The 21,884-nt window shown below is 38.6% G+C and overlaps 1 protein-coding gene and 1 pseudogene across 16 annotated transcripts in view; both read left to right on the plus strand.

Moving 5' to 3' along the window:
• Positions 1 to 14,925, plus strand: part of CARF (calcium responsive transcription factor) — an 86,874-nt gene extending 71,949 nt beyond the window's left edge. For 10 of the 16 annotated variants that reach the window (XM_063648360.1, XM_063648361.1, XM_063648357.1 and 7 more), the window contains one exon: positions 2,662 to 4,789. In XM_063648360.1, coding sequence (XP_063504430.1) covers positions 2,662 to 2,822 — 161 coding nt within the window. In that variant the 3' untranslated portion in view covers positions 2,823 to 4,789. Of the gene's footprint in view, positions 1 to 65; positions 4,790 to 14,415 lie in introns of those variants that run through there. The other 6 variants (XM_063648363.1, XM_063648367.1, XM_063648364.1 and 3 more) reach the window with 3 other exon arrangements.
• LOC129031596 (UPF0729 protein C18orf32 homolog) lies at positions 3,800 to 12,942 on the plus strand (annotated as a pseudogene).
• Positions 14,926 to 21,884: the final 6,959 nt, after the last annotated feature.

Consider the following 21,884-nt stretch of genomic DNA (forward strand, 5'->3'; position numbering starts at 1 on the left):
TTTCCCCTCTCTTCCAGTGTCAGGAAATATATTAACTTTTAGGATTTTTCTGTTTGTTTTTAAAGTTGAAGAAAATCCAGAAAGTACCATTTCTGTGAGCCAAGTTAAGCAAGAACCCAAAGAACCAGCATTGTCTATGGAAGCAAAAAAAATTGTGGACTATAAGAAATTATCTGCTTCATAAATTATTGAAGCTTTTCAGAATTTACAACTCTGGTGACTTCTGATGTCTTAGAAAAGAAGGTGAATATAGTCAAAGCGTGGCACTGAGATAATTGGACTGAAGACCAGTTTGATGAGAAGCTTTTATTTAAAACTGATATATCTGTTGCCAGTTCCATATTTTTACCTTCCTTAAGAGATGTTTTACTCTTCTTATTTTGTATAATTTTTATGCTCTTTGATTATCTAATAAGGCCAGTATTTCAAAAGCTGTTTTGAATTTATCCACAGTAATATAGTCTGAACACAAATAGTTTACTTAACTTATCCTTGGAAATATTCAATTTTGGTTATTACAAAACAGAAAAGAACAACAGCAACAAAAACATTGTGTGAATGTATGTTTATATGTGTGTATGTATATCATGAATTTTTTTTAAGTTCTGAAAGAACTTGTTCTCTCTTTAAAGTTGTGAAGAAATTTTTAATTGCCAGACAGGTAAGAAAATGTTTATAATCTATCTCATTAAGAAAGATGAAGTATTAGATTTTACATCATAACACAAAGTCCAGCAGCTACATCTGTGGAAACTGTGCAGTTGCATTTTAGCCTCTTCCCTTCTAATTTTTGTACTTTTAACTACAAACCAATAGTATACTAATGGTTATCTAATAGAAATTTAAAGTGTCTTGGTAAGTACTGAGAATTTTTACTTGAATTAATCAGATAAGCAACAGAAATCAACATATGTAGCGTGGATTTGTGCTATATCGGAAGTAAAACACTATAGGCAGAAAGATGTAGAAATTGAGAGAATTGAAAAAGAATAATAGAATTCCTTGGTGTTTACAGATAATTTGGGAAACTTTTTGATGACAGCAGAGGATTTTTCCCCCTTATTTTGTAATGAAGATCCAGCGCTGGTTAAAAAATAATTTGATTTGTAGTTACATTTTTCTATGCCAGAGCTCTTACTGAATTGATGATATTAGGATTTCTAGTATTTTAAGGTAAGTATTTATAGTTTAAAATTTAGTTTATATTTAAAACTTTAAAACATCTGATCTGGGATTTTTTTTGTTAAGTAAGTATATTAACTTCAAATACCAAATAAGTACTAAGCACTATATTCATTATAAGCGTCTGTTGTCTAAAGATTGGTACTAGGCTGGACGTGGTGGCTCACGCCTGTAATCACAACATTTTGGGAGGCCGAGGTGGGTGGATAACCTGAGGTCAGGAGTTCGAGACCAACCTGGCCAACACGGTGAAACCCTGTTTCTACTAAAAATACAAAAATTAGCTGGGTGTGGTGGTGGGCACCTGTAATCCCAGCTACTTGGGAGGCTAATGCAGGAGAATCACTTGAACGCTGGAGGCGGAGGTTGCAATGAGCCGAGATCGCGCCATTGCACTCCAGCCTGGGTGATGAGAAAAACTCCATCTCAAAAAAAAAAAGATTGGTAAACTAGAAATATCAACTATAATTGTCAGGAAATTAACCTAAAGGCTTTTGTTTCTCCAGAGACCATTTGTGGGTATATTTTATATTTTAAAAATAAAGATTTTAAATGGATATCAATGTTTAATATTCAAAACATGCACAATATAATATCAAATTTAACCTTAATACTTTACATGAATATGAGTCACTTTTGGCTTTTGTAAGTCCAGCCTCCCATTCTTAATTGACTTTGTTTCAGGTACATGACATGTATCTAAATATAAAGTACTGTTACAGTAGAGGTAGGTGGAATTCTAATATTCCTTGCTCTTTAGATTTATATTTTATTTGATATAAAGTTTATTATTTATACCCTTTTTAATGCAAAGCTAATATTTAGTTATATGTATGATTTTTAATAAAAATTACTTTACTTTTTCCTATGAATTGAAAATATTTGATGTTGGCATTTTATACAGGCAGGTTGCCAAATGTGATTATGTTACACTAAGTTAAACACAGCTCTTAATTACCTCAAATCCAGATTTCTCTTAGTCTGTGTGTACATAAAAGGAATAAGTCCAAATTAATTTATAGTTTAGTGTTGCACTGTAGGTAATATTCTTTTCATTTGTTATTTCTAGTTTTTATGGAATCCTTTTCTTTCAAGATTCTAAATAATAAATCTTTACCTCTCAATAGTGGTAATAGTGGTAATGGTTTATTATTAGCTATTTCACCAATTGAACTACATTCTTTTGGAGACATTCCTTTCTTTTTTGATGTTGAGTTGCTAAGGAGAAATGCTTGTTAGTATACAAACTCTAGTCAGTTACCTGTGAGGATGAGACGTGTCAGAGGACTCAGACTTTGGTATAGTTAGAAAAATAATATTTTTCTCACTTGATTCTGTGTGAATGTCTCTTCTGATACTCTTTTTTAATCAGAAAGTTACAGAGCAACTTTCCCACAAACCAAAAAAACAAAACCCCACAAAAACCAAGAGCATGAAGAAAAGTTTAAATCCCTAATTATATACTCTTTTGGTTTTTAGGTAGAAACTGGAGCTATCAATATTTTCATGTAAGTATTTCAATGAGTAGCTCTTTAAAAATGGTTTCTAAATTAGATTTTAAAAATTCATTGTCATCTAAATGCATGTTTAGTCACAATGTATCAGTATTGTGTTTAAAGGTGCTTAGCATCACTTTTTGAAAACTATGTTTACATATTTAAAATGTTTAATTATTTTGAAATGTATAGGGTATTAAATACAAGCTCCTAAAATTTTCAGTATCTATATTGGCTTTCTCTAACAGCTCTACAGCAAAGTTTGACATGTTTTTTTTTGTGTCATGTATTGTAAGTTGTAATATCTGTAGGAGTGAGTTGGACATTCTAAATTAGCAGTAAGAAATTCACAATTACAGCTCAGCTTGTTTATTCATTATAGTTTTCACATTCCCAACTTCAAGTGAACTTTATATATACTACAGTGAATTATAGATAAATACAGCCATGGTGGACCTTTCCCTCAATAGCGATTTTCTGTACAAACAGTTAGTATACTTAAAAGGAAAACTTTTTATATCTTACGCAAGGTAAATGTTTCCTAAATATCACAAAAGTGATAGAAAACATAGCTTTTGGGATCGTCCTGCATTAGAGTTTCTAATTCTGAGACCCACCAGCTTGTGTTTCATCTTCTTTACATCCTGTCAGAATACATACTTAATCATGTGGGTATGAGAAAGATGTTGTTTAACTTGTACCAGGTTTAAAAAAAGAGGTTTAAAAAATGTGTGTGCATATATATATATATATATATATATATATAGCAACTTGATGTATAGTGTCCTTGTTATCATGTATTTTTTTCATTAAAAATCCTGTGGTTTTTTTTATACTTGTTAGTTTTCTTTTTATATTTTCCTTAGAGATAGTGGCAATTTTGTTCATCTTGAAGATGCTGAATAAACACTTGAATACCTGAGAATTTTGGCCAGAGATTTATGTCCAATTCGGAACCTGAAAGTTTTAAGCATAACTACAAGTAACTCCTGTTAGCATTACATTTTGGGGAGATATATATGCATTTAATACCCTGCAACTCAGCCAAGCATCAACATTTTAAAACAATGTGTGTAATAAGTAATTCTCCGCGCTCCCCCCTCCGCCGATGTTTTGGCACCATGACATTTTTAAGTACAGCTTTATATTTTAGCAGTAATGACAAAGTATGTGATCAAAAGAGAAGGGATTATTAATTTTTTCCCTCTTTGCTTTTTTTTAAACTTTATTCCACTCTGTACCTATTTTTGAGGACCTTGAAAATCTTAATCTCTCCAAAAGGGATACTGCATTGGTTCTTCTCCATCAGCTGGCTTAGACATCAAACATCTTAAATGATACACTGTTTTAATATCTAAAAATCTGTCATTCTACTTAATTAACTTAGTCATAAGGACAAAGCCTTAGTATACTTTTGCCACATACATGTTATCTATACATTTTACTGTTGAATAATACAAGTATTCATTGCTGACTGAATTCTTAAAACTTTGGGAATAGAAAAAACTCATTTATTAATGGATGCTAAAGTGATTCCTGAGAAAAATAAATAATTTGTATGGTTAATATGGAAAACCTTTGGTAATGTGATTTGGGTATAAAAATACTAAAACCAGAGTACAGGGTGTGAATCATGTACCAGAAGGCATTTTATTTTTAAATATCTTTATTGAGGTATAATTGAAATACAATAAACTGTACATATTTAAAGTACCCATATCTGATAAGTTTTGTCATATGTATACAGCCATGAAATCATCACCATAAGCAAGGTAATGAACATATTCATCACTCTCAAAGTTTCATAGTACCTCTTTGTGATCAATTCTTACTTAATCCTCCTTGCCACCACACCATCACCAGACCACTGATCTGCTTTCTTTAAGATCAATTTTCTACAAATGAAATCATATAGTATGAACCTTTTGTGGTCTGGCTTTCGTCACTCAGCATAGTAATTTTGTGATTTGTCTATATTGTAGCATTTATGAATAAATCATTTATTTGCTGCTAAGTAGAACTGCATTTTATGAATATATCATGATTTGTTTATTCTTTTGATGATGGACATTAATAGTTCTAGGCTATTATGAATAAAGTTTCCATGAACATCTGTGTACAAGTCTTTGTACAGACTTACGCTTTCATTTCTCTTGGGTAAATATCTAGGAGTAGAATTCCTGGGTCATATGTTAGATATATATTTAACTTTTTAAAAAACTGCCAAATGATTTTCAAAAGTAGTTGTAACAATTTATATTCCCAACAGTGTATGAAAGTTCCAGGTTCTCTATATCCTAGCCAACACTTGTTATGAACAGTTTTTAGGTTTTAGAGATTTTAATAGGTGGGTAGTAGTATCTTACTGTGGTTTTAATTTCCATTTCTCTAATAACCACTATTGAGCATCTTTTCATGTTGTATTTGCTGTCTCTATCTCTGTATCTTCTTTATTGATGTGTCTGAATCTTTTGTCCACTTTTTTTTTTTTTTTTTTTTTTTAAGACCAGGTCTTGCTCTGTCACCCAGGCTGGAGTGCAGTGGTGTGATCTCAGGTCACTGCAACCTCCACCTCCCAGGCTCAAGCAATTCTCCTACCTCAGCCTCCCTAGTAGATAGGATTACAGTCACGAGCACCATGCCTGGCTAATTTTTTGTAGAGACGGGGTTTCACCATGTTACCCAGGCTAGTCTCAAACTCCTGGGCTCAAGGAATCCACCCACCTTGGCCTCTCACAGTGCTGGGATTACAGGCATGAGCCATCGTGCCCAGCCTCGCCCACTTTTATTTTTGTTTTCTTATTTGTTTTTTATTCTTTTTTTTAACCACAGCCAGCATCATAGCTCACCCACTTTTAAATTGTTTTCTTTTTTCTTTTTTTTGAGATGCAGTTTCGCTCTTGTCGCCCAGGCTAGTGTGCAATGGCATGATCTTGGCTCACTGCAGCCTCCGCCTCCCAGGTTCAAACAATTCTCCTGCCTCAGCCTCCCGAGTAGCTGGGATTACAGGTGCCCACCACCACACCTGGCTAATTTTTGTATTAGTAGAGATGAGGTTTCACCATGTTGGCCAGGCCGCTCTCGAACTCCTGATCTCAGGTGATCCACTCACCTTGGCCCCCCAAAGTGCTGGGATTACAGGCATGTGCCACCACACCCAGCTAATTTTTGTATTTTTTAGTAGAGATGGGGTTTCACCATGTTGGCCAGGCTGGTCTCCGAACTCCTAATCTCAGGTAATCTGCCCACCTCCCAAAGTGCTGGTGCTGGGATTATAGGCGTGAGCCACCACTCCCAGCTCCACCTGCACTTTCAACTGACTACAAATCTGAGAGGTTCTCACATCCCCTTTTAGGTTTGATAATTTGCTAGAACAACTCACAGAACTCAGGAAAAGTACTATACTTACAACCACAGTTTTATTAGAAAGGATACAAACCAGAAATGACCAAATGAACAGATACATAAGATGAGGTCTGTGAGGGTCCTGAATGCAGAACCTCTGTGCCCTCTTGTAGAATCAGGACATGTTATTCACTTTTCATATCAATGTGTTCACCAACCAGGAAGATCTACTGAGTTTCATGTCCAGAGTTTTCAGGGGGTTTTATTACATAGGCATGATTGGTTCAATCATTGGCCCATGATTGGACTCATTCTTCAATCCTCCTGTCTTTCCTGGAGGACAGGAGGCTGAGTTGATATCATTGGCTCAAAGCCCCAACCCAACCCTCTAATTAGATGTTTTGTCTTTATAGCATGACCAGCTCCCATCCTGAAGCTATCTAGGGGCCCACCATGTGTCATCTTATTGCATATACTCAGGTGTGATTCAAGGCACTCATGAATAACAAATACACTCCTAGTACTTGGGAAATTCCAAGATTCACTATCAGGAACCACAGACAAAGGAAAGTCAAATTCTTTATTATATAGCAGTGTAATGCATAGTTTTGTTGTTTTAATTGTGGACACCTACTTTAGTCTGAGATTTGTTACCATGTCACACTATACTAGGTTCATCTCATTTTTCTTCAAGGCTATTGTGTGAAGTGCAACATCTTTTATATATTAAGTGTATCAACTCTCTGTTACTTTTCCTGGTTTGTAGTTTTCCTTTTAATTTTGATGACTTCTGTGCTTAAACAATTCTCCTCCTTCAACTAGATAGCAGATAAACATTTATCTAAAATTTCCTATAGCTTTCTTATGTGTTGTTTTTAGTATAGTGAAATTATTTTGTTGCAGAGGATAAGTTTAAGTAGCTATCTTTTCAATTAACCAACCCTCCCAACATGATGGGGTTTTTTCCCCCTCTCTTCCAATAGAAACTTAACTCCCAACACAATGGAATGAATTTTTCACTTTTTAAATTCACCTTTGAAAGGAGTAGGCAGGTTGCAAGGAATGGGAGATTTCGTTTCCCATTTTTTTTAGATGAAGAGGTCCAAAGTGGTAAATAATTTTTTTTAGATGAAGAGGTCCAAAGTGGGTAAAATTTTCCCCAGGTCATCTGGAAAGGGCAGAATTGTCTGACTCCAAAGTCTTAAAAAGATGTTTACTTAGTGTCACTATTGCATCACATGTAATTACCCAATGACTTTAAATGTACCTAAGATTATCAAATAATTTGTTCTGATATGAAAATTGAAAATTAAGTGGAACACAGAAGAAAATCTAGTTATGACATTAGACAAGACAATGACATTAAGTTTAAATCTGGATCGCCAAACACAAGGTAAGTTTCCCTTGAGTTGATCAATTTAAGTTAAATCAAGTCTCTATTTATTACTGAATCATACAAAAATGACCAAAAATGTTCACCACACTTAGGGGCATATGTTTATGATGATCCAACTTGTAGATTTTGTGGTTCACATGAAAATCCACTTTAGGAAGTTCAAAGAGCCACATCAAAAAGATTGCCATCTTCCAGAGCAGCTAAAATTCAGATACCCCTGTATAATAAAGAACTATTCAGAGACACATATCATGCATTAAGATAAAGAACTGGTCGGGCGCGGTGGCTCATGCCTGTAATCCCAGCACTTTGGGAGGCCAAGGTGGGTGGATCACCTGAGGTCAGGAGTTCAAGACCAGCCTGACCAATATGGTGAAATCCTTTCTCTACTAAAAATGCAAAAACTGGCCGGGCGTCATGGCATGCGCCTGTAATCCCAGCTACTCAGGAGGCTGAGACAGGAGAATTGCTTGAACCCAGGAGGCGGAGGTTGCAGTGAGCCGAGATCGTACCACTGCACTCCAGCCTGGGCAACAGAGTGAAAATCTGTCTTAAAAAAAAAAAAAAAAAAAAAAAAAAAAGGACTGAAATAAGTGGGTTCAAATAGGAACACCAAATTGAAGGTCACAGGGAAGATGTTGATTTGTGATCATGTGGCTTCACACAGGCAAATCCATGCATTGTGCTTTAGGGTGAGCAGCATGGATTCATTTGTTTGAATGATGTCGATGGTTAATGAATTTTAGGAGGAACTCTGAGGAAGCCAGCTAGTTGCTAATACAAATTTCAGTGGAATAGTATCTTTTCCCTTTTTTCTCTTCTTAACTCTCAATGCCAGGGCACTTTGGGAAACATTTATACTTAAAACATTAGAATATTAAACTGAAAAGACGGAGCAAAATAATTCAAATTACAGCAGTTGAATCGAGTAGTTAAAATTGAGAGATATCAAGCCAATTAAGACAGCATTTGTGAAATACTAAATTAGCAATATTGGGATGAGTTGAAGAACTTTTAAAAAGGTAAACTAAGGATGTAAGATTTTTGAGAAGTTGAATCAAATCCAGAGTGGCATGCAAGGAAAACCTTGTGTGTTTTTACTGCTGTACTAATAGTTAAAACTGTAGCTATTCTTGTATTCTCCAGGGCAGATATGAAATGGCCTTCAGTCCTAGGAAACTAGCAGAGCAGTTTATCAGCTGGTATGCCATGACAGCATTGAAGCGTGGTTTGTAGAAAAACCTGTTATATATACTATATATCATTTGAGTTTTGTATTTTTCTCATAAGATAGGATTTGTTACTTTATTTCAAAGTGTATTCACGTTGCTCAATTTCTCTTCACAAAATTTCTGTGGATAGAGCCAAGTGTAAATATTATTTTCTTATTTAATAGCTGAAGACACTGAATTATAGGGAATAAGTGACATGTTTATTAGTATTACATGTATAAATAGGAGTTGAAATTATATAGACATAAGAACTTGCAGGTAGTATCAGACTGCTACTACTAATACTTAGGTGAGTAATTTTTATATTTGAGATTAAGCCACAACCATTATATCTTAGATTCTTAAATTTCCTTACTTGGCCTAGATTTGAAATAATTCTGCTCATAATAAAGGATTGAAGACATTTATTTTAAAGAGAAAATGAGCAGAAATGCACAGAATGACTTGTTATAAAAAGGGAATTATTTTAACTTCTGAAATATTGCATGGACTGTACACAGACATGAAATTACACAGCAAATGACAATATGTTTAATGATTTATTTTTTCAGTAACATGTAAAACCTACAATACAGCCAGGAGCGGTGGCTCACGCCTGTAATTCCAGCACTTTGGGAGGCCGAGGCGGGCGGATCACGAGGTTAGGAGATGGATACCATCCTGGCTAACACGGTGAAACCCCGTCTCTAGTAAAAAAAAAAAAAAACAAAAAAAACCCAAAAAAATTAGCCGGGCTTGGTGGCAGGCACCTGTAGTCCCAGCTACTTGGGAGGCTGAGGCAGGAGAATGGCATGAACCCAGGAGGCGGAGCTTGCAGTGAGCCGAGATTGCGCCACTGCACTCCAGCCTGGGCGACAGAGCGAGACTCCATCTCAAAAAAAAAAAAAAAAAAAAAAAAAAAAAAAAAAAAAAACCTACAATACAAACCTTAGTGTTTCAAAAAGTTGTTTAAAAATAATTACCTAGCCAGGCATGGTGGCGGGCGCCTGTAATCCCAGCTACTGAGGAGGCTGAGGCAGAGAACTGCTTGAACCCGGAGGCGGAGGTTGCAATGAGCCGAGATCGCACCACTGCACTCCAGCCTGGGCAACAGAGCGAGACTGCATCTCAAAAACAACAACAACAACAACAACAATTACCTAATGACTTGCTACCTAGCAACATGCACTTTCCTTTCAACTTGCCTACCCTTCCCGAAGCTTAGCAGCATTTGGACTGTCAACAGTGCTGGAAAGTAAAGATGTTCTTCATTTAACATATATTACTTACATAGTTCCATCAAATAATAGATAACTTTTCCTTTTTTTAGAAAAAAATTCAGAGTCTCACTCTTGTCTCCCAGTCTGGAGTGCAGTGGGGCGATCATGACTCACTGCAGCCTCAAATTCCTAAAGTCAAGCTATCCTCTCACCTTAACCTGCTTTTTATTTATTTTATTTTTTATGTATATTTTCTGAGATGGAGTCTCGCTCTGTTGCCCAGGCTGGAGTGCAGTGGTGCAATCTCGGCTTACTGCAAACTCCGCCTCCCGGGTTCAAGTGATTCCCCTGCCTCAGCCTCCTGAGTAGCTGGGATTACAGGCATGTGCCACCATGCCCGACTAATTTTGTATTTTTAGTAGAGTCAGAATTTCACCATATTGGCCAGGCTGGTCTCGAACTCCTGACCTCAGGTGATCTGCCCACTTCGGTCTCCCAAAGTGCTGAGATTACAGGCGTGAGCCACTGCACCCAGCCCTTAACCTGCTTTTTAAAATTTTGTGTAGAGACAGGTCTCTCACTGTGTTGCCCAGGCTGGCATCCAACTCCTGGCCTCAGGTGATCCTCCCACCTTGACCTCCCGAAGTGCAGGGATTACAGGTGTCACTCACCATGCCCAGCTAGATAACATTTTTTTAGTGCCAGATGCTTTATAACTTAATCCTCACATCTGGCCTGAATATTATTACCCCAATTTTATATAAAAGCAAATACATTCAAAAAGATTAAATACCTTGCCCAAGATCATATATCTAGAAAGCCAAGAACCTAGGATCTGAACCCGAGACTTTTTATTCCATAGACCATGTTATAACCAGATTTAACTCTAACAATTCATGAACTATTAAAATTAATCATAAGGAAGAATACATTTATTTATTTAGAGACTGAGTCTTGCTCTGTCACCCAGGCTGGAGTGCAGTGGCGTGATCTTGGCTCACTGCAACCTCCATCTCCTATGTTCAAGCGACTCGTACCTCAGCCTCCCAAGTAGCTGGAATTACAGGCGCCCGCCCCCACACCTGGCTAATTTTTGTACTTTTAGTAGAGACAGGGTTTCACCATGTTGGCCAGGCTGGTCTTGAACTCCTGACCTCAAGTGATCTGCCTGCCTCAGCCTCCCAAAGTGTTGGGATTACAGGTGTGAGCCACCGCGCCTGGCCAATAATTTTTGTTTTAATGTTTGCAGAGACATGGGTCTCCCTATGTTGCCCAGGCTGTCCTTGAGCTACTGGCCTCAAGGGATCCTTCCACCTCAGCCTCCCACAGTGTTGGAATTACAAGCTACCGCATGGGCTGCAAATTTTATGTTATGTATTTTACAATTTAAAAAAAATTTCCTACCCAGAGATCATGCAGATATGATCTACTAAATCTTTACAGTTTTGCCTTTCTTATTAACGGTCTACTGTTTACCTGGAGTGGTTTCCTGCATATGGTTTTGCATGGTAGGTGGGCCCCAAAATCGGGGCTCTGCCTGGGAAGGTTCTTGGCTTTGCCTAGGAAGGAATTCAAGGGCTACCCTATAGGCATTGTGTGAAAAGTAGCAGCTCAGGGGCAGTTCTGAAGTCACATTTATACCCACTTTTAATTACATGCAAATTAAGGGGCAGGTTAGTCAGAAATTTCTAGAAAAAGGGTGGTAAATTCCAGGTCGTTGCCATGGAATGAGCAACTGTCATGGCACTGTTGGCTGTGTTTTATGGAGAAGTGCTTTCACCTCTTCCCTGTGTCAGCCAGTCTTCAATCTGGTCCAGAGTTGAGTCCCGCCTTCTACTTTAGTATCAGAGGGGGTCAAATTTCTTTCTCTATTTTTTTCCCATGGAGAGTAGTTTTATCACATGGAGAGCTTGGGCTCTCATGTCTAGGAGCTCAAGCCTGGGACAGTGGTGTGCATTCTTTGAATCATCATTCTAGCCCTGCTCTGGATCTACAAAAAATTCCTGGAGCCATCCACATACTCTGATTTCTCCTTTTGTTCATCATTTATGGCCTAGAAAAGCTATGCAGGAATCCAATGGCAAAGTAGGCTGTAAGGATGCAGACATAAATGGATTACCAACAAAAGGGCCAACAGAAATCTCTGATAAAAAGACTAAAGTGATTTTCCTAAAGGATTTCATCATTTTAAAAATGGACCTGATTGCTGGCAAGGTGGCTCACACCTGTAATCCCAGCACTTCAGAAGTGTATTAGTTCGTTTTCATGCTGCTGATGAAGACATACCTGAAACTGGGCAATATATAAGAAAAAGAGGTTTAATGGACTTACCCTGGGGAGGCCTCACAATTATGGCAGAAGGCAGGGAGGAGCAAGTCACATCTTATTTGGATGGTGGCAGGCAAAGAGAGAGAGCTTGTGCAGGGAAATTCCCGTTTTTTAAAACCATTAGATCTGGTGAGACTTATTTACTATCACGAGAATAGCTCAGGAAAGACCCACCCCCATGATTCAATTACCTCCCACTGGATTCCCCCCCCAACATGTGGGAATTGTGAGAGTTACAATTCAAGATGAGATTTGGGTGGGGACACAGCCAAACCATATCAAGGGAAGCCAAGGCAGGTGATCACTTGAGGCCAGAAGTTCGAGACCAACCTGGCCAGCATGATGAGACCCCGTCTCTACAAAAAATACAAAAATTAATGGATGTAGTATGGCACACCTGTGGTCCCAGTAACTCAGGAGGCTGAGGTGGGAGGATTGCTTGAGCCCAGGAGGCTGAGGTTGCAGTGAGCAGAGATCACACCACTGCACTTCCGTCTGGGCAACCCAGCAAGACCCTGTTTCAAAAAAAAAAAAAAAGGATTTGATAATATAAGCACCTTCTTTGTAATCCTCTCTGACCTTTTTCTCTGAGAACAGAATTCAGGATTGATGGATTAGATATTTACCTGATACTAATCATGAAATTGATGGAATCCATATTTAAAGTGTTGTTAGTTATATTTAATGAGTTCACTCCTGAATTCCCTTTTCATTAAGGTAGCTTTCGTTTCTATTACTGCTGTTTTAATAATATGATTAAATAGAAGGTTTGTGCCAGTAGATGCTCTTGTTACTAAATCAGTACTTTAAAATCTTTGGTCCTCTGTCATTCGTGCCTATGAATTTGACTACTGTTTGCTCTAATTTATTTGGGCTCTTCTAATTGGAGTGGAGCAGAGTTTTACTGTGAAACAGTGCAGTGAGTCTGTGCAGTGAAATGAAGGGTGGAGTTTTGGGGGCTGGTAATGATGTGAAACATAAAGATATAATTACCAACACAATGAAGCCGTTTGTCCATAAGAGTAGTAATTATTAAACTTTTATTTTACTATTTTTATTTTATTTTATTTTTTTAATTTTTGAGAGTGTCTTGCTTTGCTGCCCAGGCTATAGTGGAACAAACACAGCTCACTACAGCCTTGACCTCCTCAACTCAAGTGATCCTCCTGCCTCAGCCTCTTGAGTAGCTGGATATGCCACTGCACCTGGCTAATTTTTGTATTTTTTGTAGAGGCAGGGTTTCAACATGTTGCCCAGGCTGGTTTGGAACTCCTGGACTTAAGTGATCCTCCTGCCTTGACCTCCTAAAGTGCTGGGATTACACAGGTGAGCCGCCAAGCCCTGTTGAAACATCCTCTATATAAATGTCTAATGTAATTACAAAATTCTAATTCTTGTTGCATTCTTTTTATCCCTACAAATGTATTAAACATTCGGTTTTAAAAAGTTTTAAGGCCAGGCGCAGTGGTTCACACCTGTAATCCCAGTACTTTGGGAGGCTGAGGCGGGTGGATCACTTGAGGTCAGGAGTTTGAGACCAGCCTGGCCAAGACAGTGAAACCCCATCTCTACTAAAAAATACAAAAATTAGTCAGGCATGGTGGTGCGTGCCTATAGTCCCAGCTACTCAGGAGGCTGAGGCAGAAGAATTGCTTGAACCTGGGAGGCAGAGGTTGCAGTGAGCTGAGATTGCACCACTGTACTCCAGCCTGGGCGACAGAGCAAGACGCCGTCTAAAAAAAAAAAAAGTTTTAAGTATACAGTTCATTGATATTCAGTACATTCACACTGTTGTGCAACCATCACCACTATCCACTTCCTGAATTTTTTCATCCCAAACTGAAACTCTTTATGCGTTAAACAATAACTCCCCATTCTACCTCCACCCCAGTGGCTCTCTTTTTCTAAGTAAAGTGATCTTTCAATATCCACTACAACATCAGAAATCTTTTAATAGGATCAGAGTGGATAACTGCAAACACAAAAAGATATAATTGGGAAACTAGGCTTTTGTGATGTCATTTTTATTTCTAAAAAATATTCAAATAAGGACAGGTTCTTTACAGAGGCTGTTTGATTTCTCATTGGGAAACTTAAAAAACAAGTTTAAAAAAAAAACAATTTTTTTCTTAAATGTTCTATCCTTTTCCTTCTAAATGTATACTGAAACAAGTTTTTGGTTCATTCATACTTATTTTTCTTACAATTTCAACTTTTCTTTTCTTTTTACAACACAGGGTCTTACTCTGTTGCCCAGACTGGAGTCCAGTGGTGTGACCATGGTTCACCGCAGCCTCTACCTCCTGGACGCAAGGGATCTTCCACCTCATCTTCCTGAGTAGCTGAGACTACAGATGTGCACCACCATACCCAGCTAAATTTCTTATTTTTTATTTTTTGTAGAGACAGAGTCTCACTATGTTGCCCAGGCTGGTTTCAAACTCCTGAACTCAAGCTGTCTTCCCAAAGTGCTGGGATGACTGGCTTGAGCCACCAAGGCCTGCCCTCAACTTTTATTTTAGATTCAGGTGGTACAAGTGCAGTTTGTTACGTAGGTATCGAGTGATACTGAGGTTTGGGATACGAATGATCTGGTCCCACAGGAAGTGAGCATAGTTCCCAATAGTTTTTCAGCATTTTCCCCTACCCCAACCTCCCCACTCTAGTAGACTCCAGTGTCTATTGTTGCCATCTTTATGTCAACGAGTACCCAATGTTTAGCTCCCACTTATAAATGACAACATGCAGTATTTGGTGTTCTGTGTTAATTCACTTAGGATAATGGTGTCCAGCTGCATCCATGTTGCTACAAAGGACATGATTTCCTTCTTTTTTATGGCTATGTAGTATTCCATTGTATATATGTACCACATTTTCTTTATCCAGTCCACCGTGATGGGTACCTTGGTTGATTCCATGTCTTTGCTATTGTAAGTAGTGCTGCAGTGAACGTAACGGGTGCACGTGTCTTTTTGGTAGAATGATTTATTTTCTGTTGAATAGATGCCCAGTAATGGAATTGCTGGGTTGAATGTTAGTTCTGTTTTAAGTTCTTTGAGAAATCTCCAAACAGCTCTCCACAGTGGCTGAACTAGTTTACATTCCTACCAACAGTATATAAGCATTCTCTTTTCTCCACAGCCTCATTTGTTATTTCTTTCTCTTTTTTTTTGAGATAGAGTCTCGCTCTGTCACCCAGGCTGGAGGGCAGTGGCGCGATCTCAGCTCACTGCAGCCTCTGCCCCCCAGGTTCAAGCGATTCTCCTGCCTCAGCCTCCTGAGTAGCTGGGACTACAGGAGCACGCCACCACACCTGGCTAATTTTTTGTATTTTTTTTTTAGTAGAGACGGGGTTTCACCATGTTGGCCAGGATGGTCTCGATCTCCTGACCTCATGATCCGCCCACCTTGGCCTCCCAAAGTGCTGGGATTATAATAGGTGTGAGCCATCGCGCCTGGCCCCATTTGTTATTTAGGGCACCATTTTTCATCTGATTACTCACAGCTGAAAAACCATAATCTTCTTGACCTGCTAATCTATTTTATGGTGATGAATCATATGATAAACAAAATCTAATGATCCTTTTGGCAGAAAATAAATATGGGAATGTAATAATAAACAAAGATCTTTTCCCCTACATTAAATCCATTATAATAAAATAGGAGGGCAGGTGTGGTGGCTAATGCCTGTAATCCCAGCATTTTGGGAGGCTGAGGCAGGAGGATTGCTTGAGGCCAGGAGTTTGAGACCAGCCTAGGCAACCATAGCAAGACCCCATCTCTAGAAAAAAATTAAAAATCATCTGGGTGTGATGGCAGTGAGGTGTGATCCTGTCACTGCATTTCAGCCTGAGCAACAGAGCAAGATCCTGGCTCTAAAATAGAAGAAATAAAATATATAACTTTGTTCAGAGATGTCTTTTAAAAATTGTGGCACATTTGCTATTTTAATCACTGTTGACCGCCTTAGTATGTGTCAAACTGTCAATTTAAGTAGGAACTACTAGATCTCAGATCTATTCTTTTTAAAAAAGTGTTACCTATTTTATTACTGTTAAAATTTTGATGTAGTATGAAAAAGCCCTGAGTCATAGTTACAGCCATTTGCCACAGAAATTCTAAATCTCATAATTTTAATTCCAAATAAATTGATAATTGTTAATTGCTTTATTACTCAAACAGAAAAACTAAAAGGAGATATTTACCTGATACTATCTTACCTGATAAATCAAATGAATATACAAGTCAAAACAAGTATCTAAAAAACTAGGGGCTGGGCTCGGTGGCTCACACCTGTAATCCCAGCACTTTGGGAGGCTGAGGCGGGTGGATCACCTGAGGTCAGGAGTTTGAGACCAGCCTGGCCAATATGGTGGAACCCCATCTCTACTAAAAATACAAAAAAATTAGCTGGGCATGGTGGCGCGCACCTGTAGTCCCAGCTACTTGGGAGGTTGAGGCAGAGAATTGCTTGAACCCAGGAGGCAGAGGTTGCAGTGAGCTGAGATCGCACCACTCACTCCAGCCTGGGCAACAGAGCAAAACTCTGTCTCAAAAAAAAAAAGAAAGAAAGAAAGAAAGAAAACACAGTGCCAGATGTAATTCCTAGGAATGCTGATAGATTAATGTCAAGAAATAATGTGCATTATTTGCTCTTACTATGGAAAGCAAAGGGAAAAACTAATTGAGATGAGCAGGTACAGTGGTAGAGATTACACAAAGGTTTTTTTGTGTTTTTGTTTTTGTTTTTTAAACAGAGGTTTTTTTTTCTTTTTAATTATCTTAGTATTATAATACTGAAAGGAAAAAAATGTTCCTTGATGCATAACAAGAGATCTCAGATATCGATTAACTTAAATTTGAACTAGAATGGTTAAACTTCAAGAAAGGTGCTTTTTTTTTTTAATTCTTTCATTTTTATTTTATTTATTTATTTATTTATTTATTTATTTATTTATTTTGAGACAGAGTCTTGCTCTGATGCCAGGCTAGAGTGCAGTGGCGCGATCTTGGCTCACTGCAACCTCCACCTCCTGGGTTCAAGCGATTCTCCTGCCTCAGTCTCCTGAGCAGCTGGGACTACAAGTGTGCGCTACCACGCCCAGCTATTTTTTTTTTTTTTTTTTTTTTTAGTAGAGATGAGGTTTCACCATGTTGTCCAGGATGGTCTCCATCTCTTGACCTCGTGATCCGCCTACCTTGGCCTCCCAAAGTGCTGGGATTACCGGCGTGAGCATCGCGCCCAGCCGAAAGCTGCTTTCTTAAGAGAACAAATGTCCCTAGTCTCAAATTTTTCTTTTCTTCACATTTGGAAAGAAGAATTTAAAAAGATAAAATGCTAATTTTTAAACAAGAATTTCCAGTAATTCATTTTTTTCTCTTGATTAAATAATTTTTCCTACTGTAGAATGTGGAAGTCCTAACTTTCAATTAACTTCCCAGCCAGCATGGGAAGTTCATTACAGATGAAAGTGAAGTGGTTTTCTTTCATGTTTCAACTTAATTTTAATTACTGTATTCTATGTGTGTGCACGCACACACACGCATGGTTACATGTTGTCTTGGGGAAGATATCAGAAGGTCTAGTAGAGTAAATATATTCTTAATCTTATTACATCCCTGCATAAAAACTTTAATTTTACACAAGGTGAAATGTAAATTACTGAGCTGTATTCAGGGACCCATGGTGAGTTGGTTACAACCAAGTTGATTGCCTTGCTACTTCTACCCCAGATAGACTCATCAAGTAAGTTATGATTTTCTCAAAACACAGAAGAGAATTTTCTCAGGAGTCAAGCTTTTACCCAGGGCATTCTCTTTTTAGAATTATTATTTCTTTCTGGACACTGGAATTCTAACATTCCTTCAAGACCTAGCTCAGACACACTCTCCACTGGAAAGCTTTCCTAAGCATATGAATTACTTGGTGGTATCTCTCAACTCTCCCCATCCTCTATCCCATGTGTTTTCTACAATGCAAATTAGCTCTGGAGTTTCACTGTCCAATACAGTAACCATTAACCTCATGTGGCTATGTACATTAAAATTAAATAAAACAAAAAATTTGTTTCTTGGTTGCACAAGCCGCATTTCGATTGTTTAATAGCTATATATGGCTAGTGCCTACTGTACTGAACAGCACAGATGTGGAACATTTCCTTCACTGCAGAAAGTTCTATCAGACAGCACTGGTCTAGAGACTTGGTTAGATTCAGATTCAGGCCTTGATTTTTTAATATTTAAAATGGGGCCACTAAATTACATGATCTCTACAGTAACTTTTAGTTGTTTAGTTCTGTGATTCTACAGAAGAATACATAATCTATTTTAGTTTTAGTTTTTTTGAGACAGAGTCTCACTCTGTTGCCCAGGATAGAGTACAGTGGCATGATCATGGATTACTGCAGCCTCAAACACCTGGGTTCAAACAATCCTCCTGCTTCAGCCTCCCAAGTAGCTGGGACTACAGGAATAAGCCACCATGCCTGGCTAATTTTTTTATTATTTCGTAGAGGCAGAGTCTTGCTGTGTTGGCCAAGCTGGTCTCAAACTCCCGGCCTCAAGTGAGACTCCCACCTCCGCTTCCCAAAGTGTTGAGATTACAGGCATGAACCACCACACCTGGCTTCACAATCTACTTTAATAAAAGAGTCTGTAAATGGGTAACTGAGGAGTTCTGATAACACCCACATTCCCGTCAACGTAATCATAATCACAGTGTTTTCATGAGCATGTCTGACATTGTAGCTTAGACAACTGTGTGGTATGGTATGGACAGCAATTCTGGTGTCCGGGAGCTTGGAAGACTCTATCCCAATAAATAAAAAGCTGAACAAATGGAGAAATCAACAATTCTTCCTAGATCCACCAGAGAAATGAAGTCACAGGGTAAACCCTTGCCACCAAAATTGGAGAGAGAGAGAGAGAGTAAAAATACAGAGAACATAAAAAAAATATAGAGAGAGCATAAATCTCCACAGGAACTGGAATGAGGGCAGGCAAACCTGAACTGCAACTGACAAGTTATGGGAGGCTCAGAGTGGACATGCCTGAGAGTAAAAAGCTCTTGGGGGAAGTGGGGCTAGTTATGGAGCAAGCCACAACACTCCTGTGAGTTTTACCTCTAGGAACTTGACCAGGTTCTTATGGTAATTATTACAGGAAAATTCCCCCTTGTTTTCAGCAGGTAGAAGGAAAAAAAAGGACCCACTTAAAAATAACCAGGGCAGCCAGGTGCGGTGGCTCACACCTGTAATCCCAGCATTCTGGGAGGCCGAGGAGGGTGGATCACTTGAGGTCAGGAGTTCAAGACCAGCCTGACCAACATGGTGAAACCCGGTCTACTAAAAATACAAAATTAGCCAGGTGTGGTAACGGGTTCCTATAATCCTAGCCACTGGGAGCCTGAGGCAAGAGAATCGCTTGAACCCGGGAGGTGGAGGTTGCTGTGAGCCAAGATCACACCATTGAACTCCAGCCTGGGCAACAAGAGCAAAACTCCATCTGAAAACAAAACAAACAAACAAACAACAACAAAAATACACACACACACACACACACACACACACACACACAAACCCAGGGCATTCTGTTTTTGTTTTTTGAGATGGAGTTTCATTCTTGTTGCCCAGGCTGGAATGCAATGGCACGATCTCGGCTCACTGCAACCTCCACCTCCCAGGTTCAAGCGATTCTCCTGCCGCAGCCTCCCAAGTGGCTGGGATTACAGGCATGCACCACCATACCAGGCTAATTTTGTATTTTTAGTAGAGACGGAGTTTCACCATGTTGGTCAGGCTGGTCTCGAACTTCTAACCTCAGAAGATCCGCCTACCCCGGCCTCCCAAAGTGCTGGGATTACAGGCATGAGCCACTGCGCCTGGCCTTTTTTTTTCTTTCTTTTTTTTTTTTTTTTTTTATAGAGACAGTGTCTCACTATGTTGCGCAAACTGGTCTGAAATTCCTGGGCTCAAGTAATCCTCCCGCCTTGGTCTCCAAAAGCACTATGATTACAGGTGTGAGCCACTACACCCAGCCATTCTATTTTTCTTAATGAGGCCTGCCCTCAAGAGAAACTGTCTTACCAGAGCCTAACCGTCTTAGGCGAAGGGAGATACCCAACTCCATTCAGTTCTAGACATCCACATGGGAGAAGGGAAATAACCGCAGCGCATACTAATCATCCTGTACCAGCTAAGGTGGGGAAAAACTGAAAAGCACAGTTCAGAGGCACAGGCTCACTAAAAGACTGAGATCTAATCACAGGACTATAGGAAGCCTCCCTTTCCTCCACATTTTACCACCGCATTACTAAAGTCCTATTTACTGCAGTTCTGTTTACCTAGTACATCATGTTCAGCTATCAAGAAAAAATTACAGGCCGGGCCCATGGCTCACGCATATAATCCCAGCCGAGGTGGGTGGATCACCTGAGGTCAGGAGTTGGAGACCAGCCTGGGCAACATGGTGAAACCCTGTCTCTACTGAAAAACAAAAACAGAAACAAAAATTAGCCGGGTGCGGTGGCACGTGGCTGTAATCCCAACTACTCGGGAGGCTGAGGCAGGAGAATTGCTTGAGCACGGGAGGCAGAGGTTGCGGTGAGCCAAGATTGTGCCATTACACTCCAGCCTGGGTTACAGAATGGGACTCCATCTCAAAAAAAAAAAAAGAAAAAATTATTACAAAGCATCCTAAAAGGCAAAAAACAACCTGAAGACATAAGGCAAAGATCAGAACCAAATTCATATATGACAGGCATGTTGAAATTACCAGACTGAGAATTTAAAACAACTATGATTAATATGCTGAGGGCTCTAATGGATAAAGCAGACAGCATGCAAGAACGGATGGGCAATGTAAGCAGAGATGTAAATTCTAAGAAAGAATTTTTAAAATGCTACAGATCAAAAACACTATAACATAAATGAAGAATCCTCCTTAGTAGACTGAATGAAGATGAGCTCATTAGTAAACTGGACATGGCTAAGAGAACATTTCTGAGTTTGAGAATATGTCAATAGAAACCTCCAAAATGGAAAAGCAAAGAGAAAAAAGACTGAATAAAATGATTCAGAACATCCAAGAACTGTGGAATAACTACAAAAGGTATAAATGTGTGTGATAGGAATACCAGAAGGAAAAAAAAGAAAGGAAGCGAAGCATATTTCAAGCAACAGTGACAGAGAATCTCCCCAAATTGGCAATAGACACCAAACCAGAAATCCCAGAAAGCACAGAGAACACCAAGCAGGATAAGTGGTTAAAAAAAAACTACACCTAGGCTATCATTTTCAAATTACAGAAAATCAAAGATAAAGAGAAAATCCTGAAGGAAGCCAGAGGAAAACAAACAGCTTTCTATGCAGGAGCAAGATAAGGATTATATCCAACTTCTCATCAGAAATCATGCAATCAAGAAGAGAGTGGAGTGAAACATTTAACATATTGAGAGAAAAAAAACACCAGCCTAGAATTCTGTATCCCATAAGATTATCATATAAAAGTGAAAGACAAAGACTTTCTCAGATGAACAATATTTGAGGGAATATGTTGCCAATAGACCTTCCTTATAAGAAATAATTAAAAGAACTTCTTGAGAGAGAAGGAAAATGACACATAGGTCAGAAACTCTCTGCATAAATAAATGAAGAGCATCGGAGAAATAATAAGTGAATATAAAATATAAACTCTTATTTTTCTTATT

This window comes from Pongo pygmaeus, chromosome 11, assembly GCF_028885625.2.
Source record: "Pongo pygmaeus isolate AG05252 chromosome 11, NHGRI_mPonPyg2-v2.0_pri, whole genome shotgun sequence".
NCBI classification, from domain to species: Eukaryota; Metazoa; Chordata; class Mammalia; order Primates; family Hominidae; genus Pongo; species Pongo pygmaeus.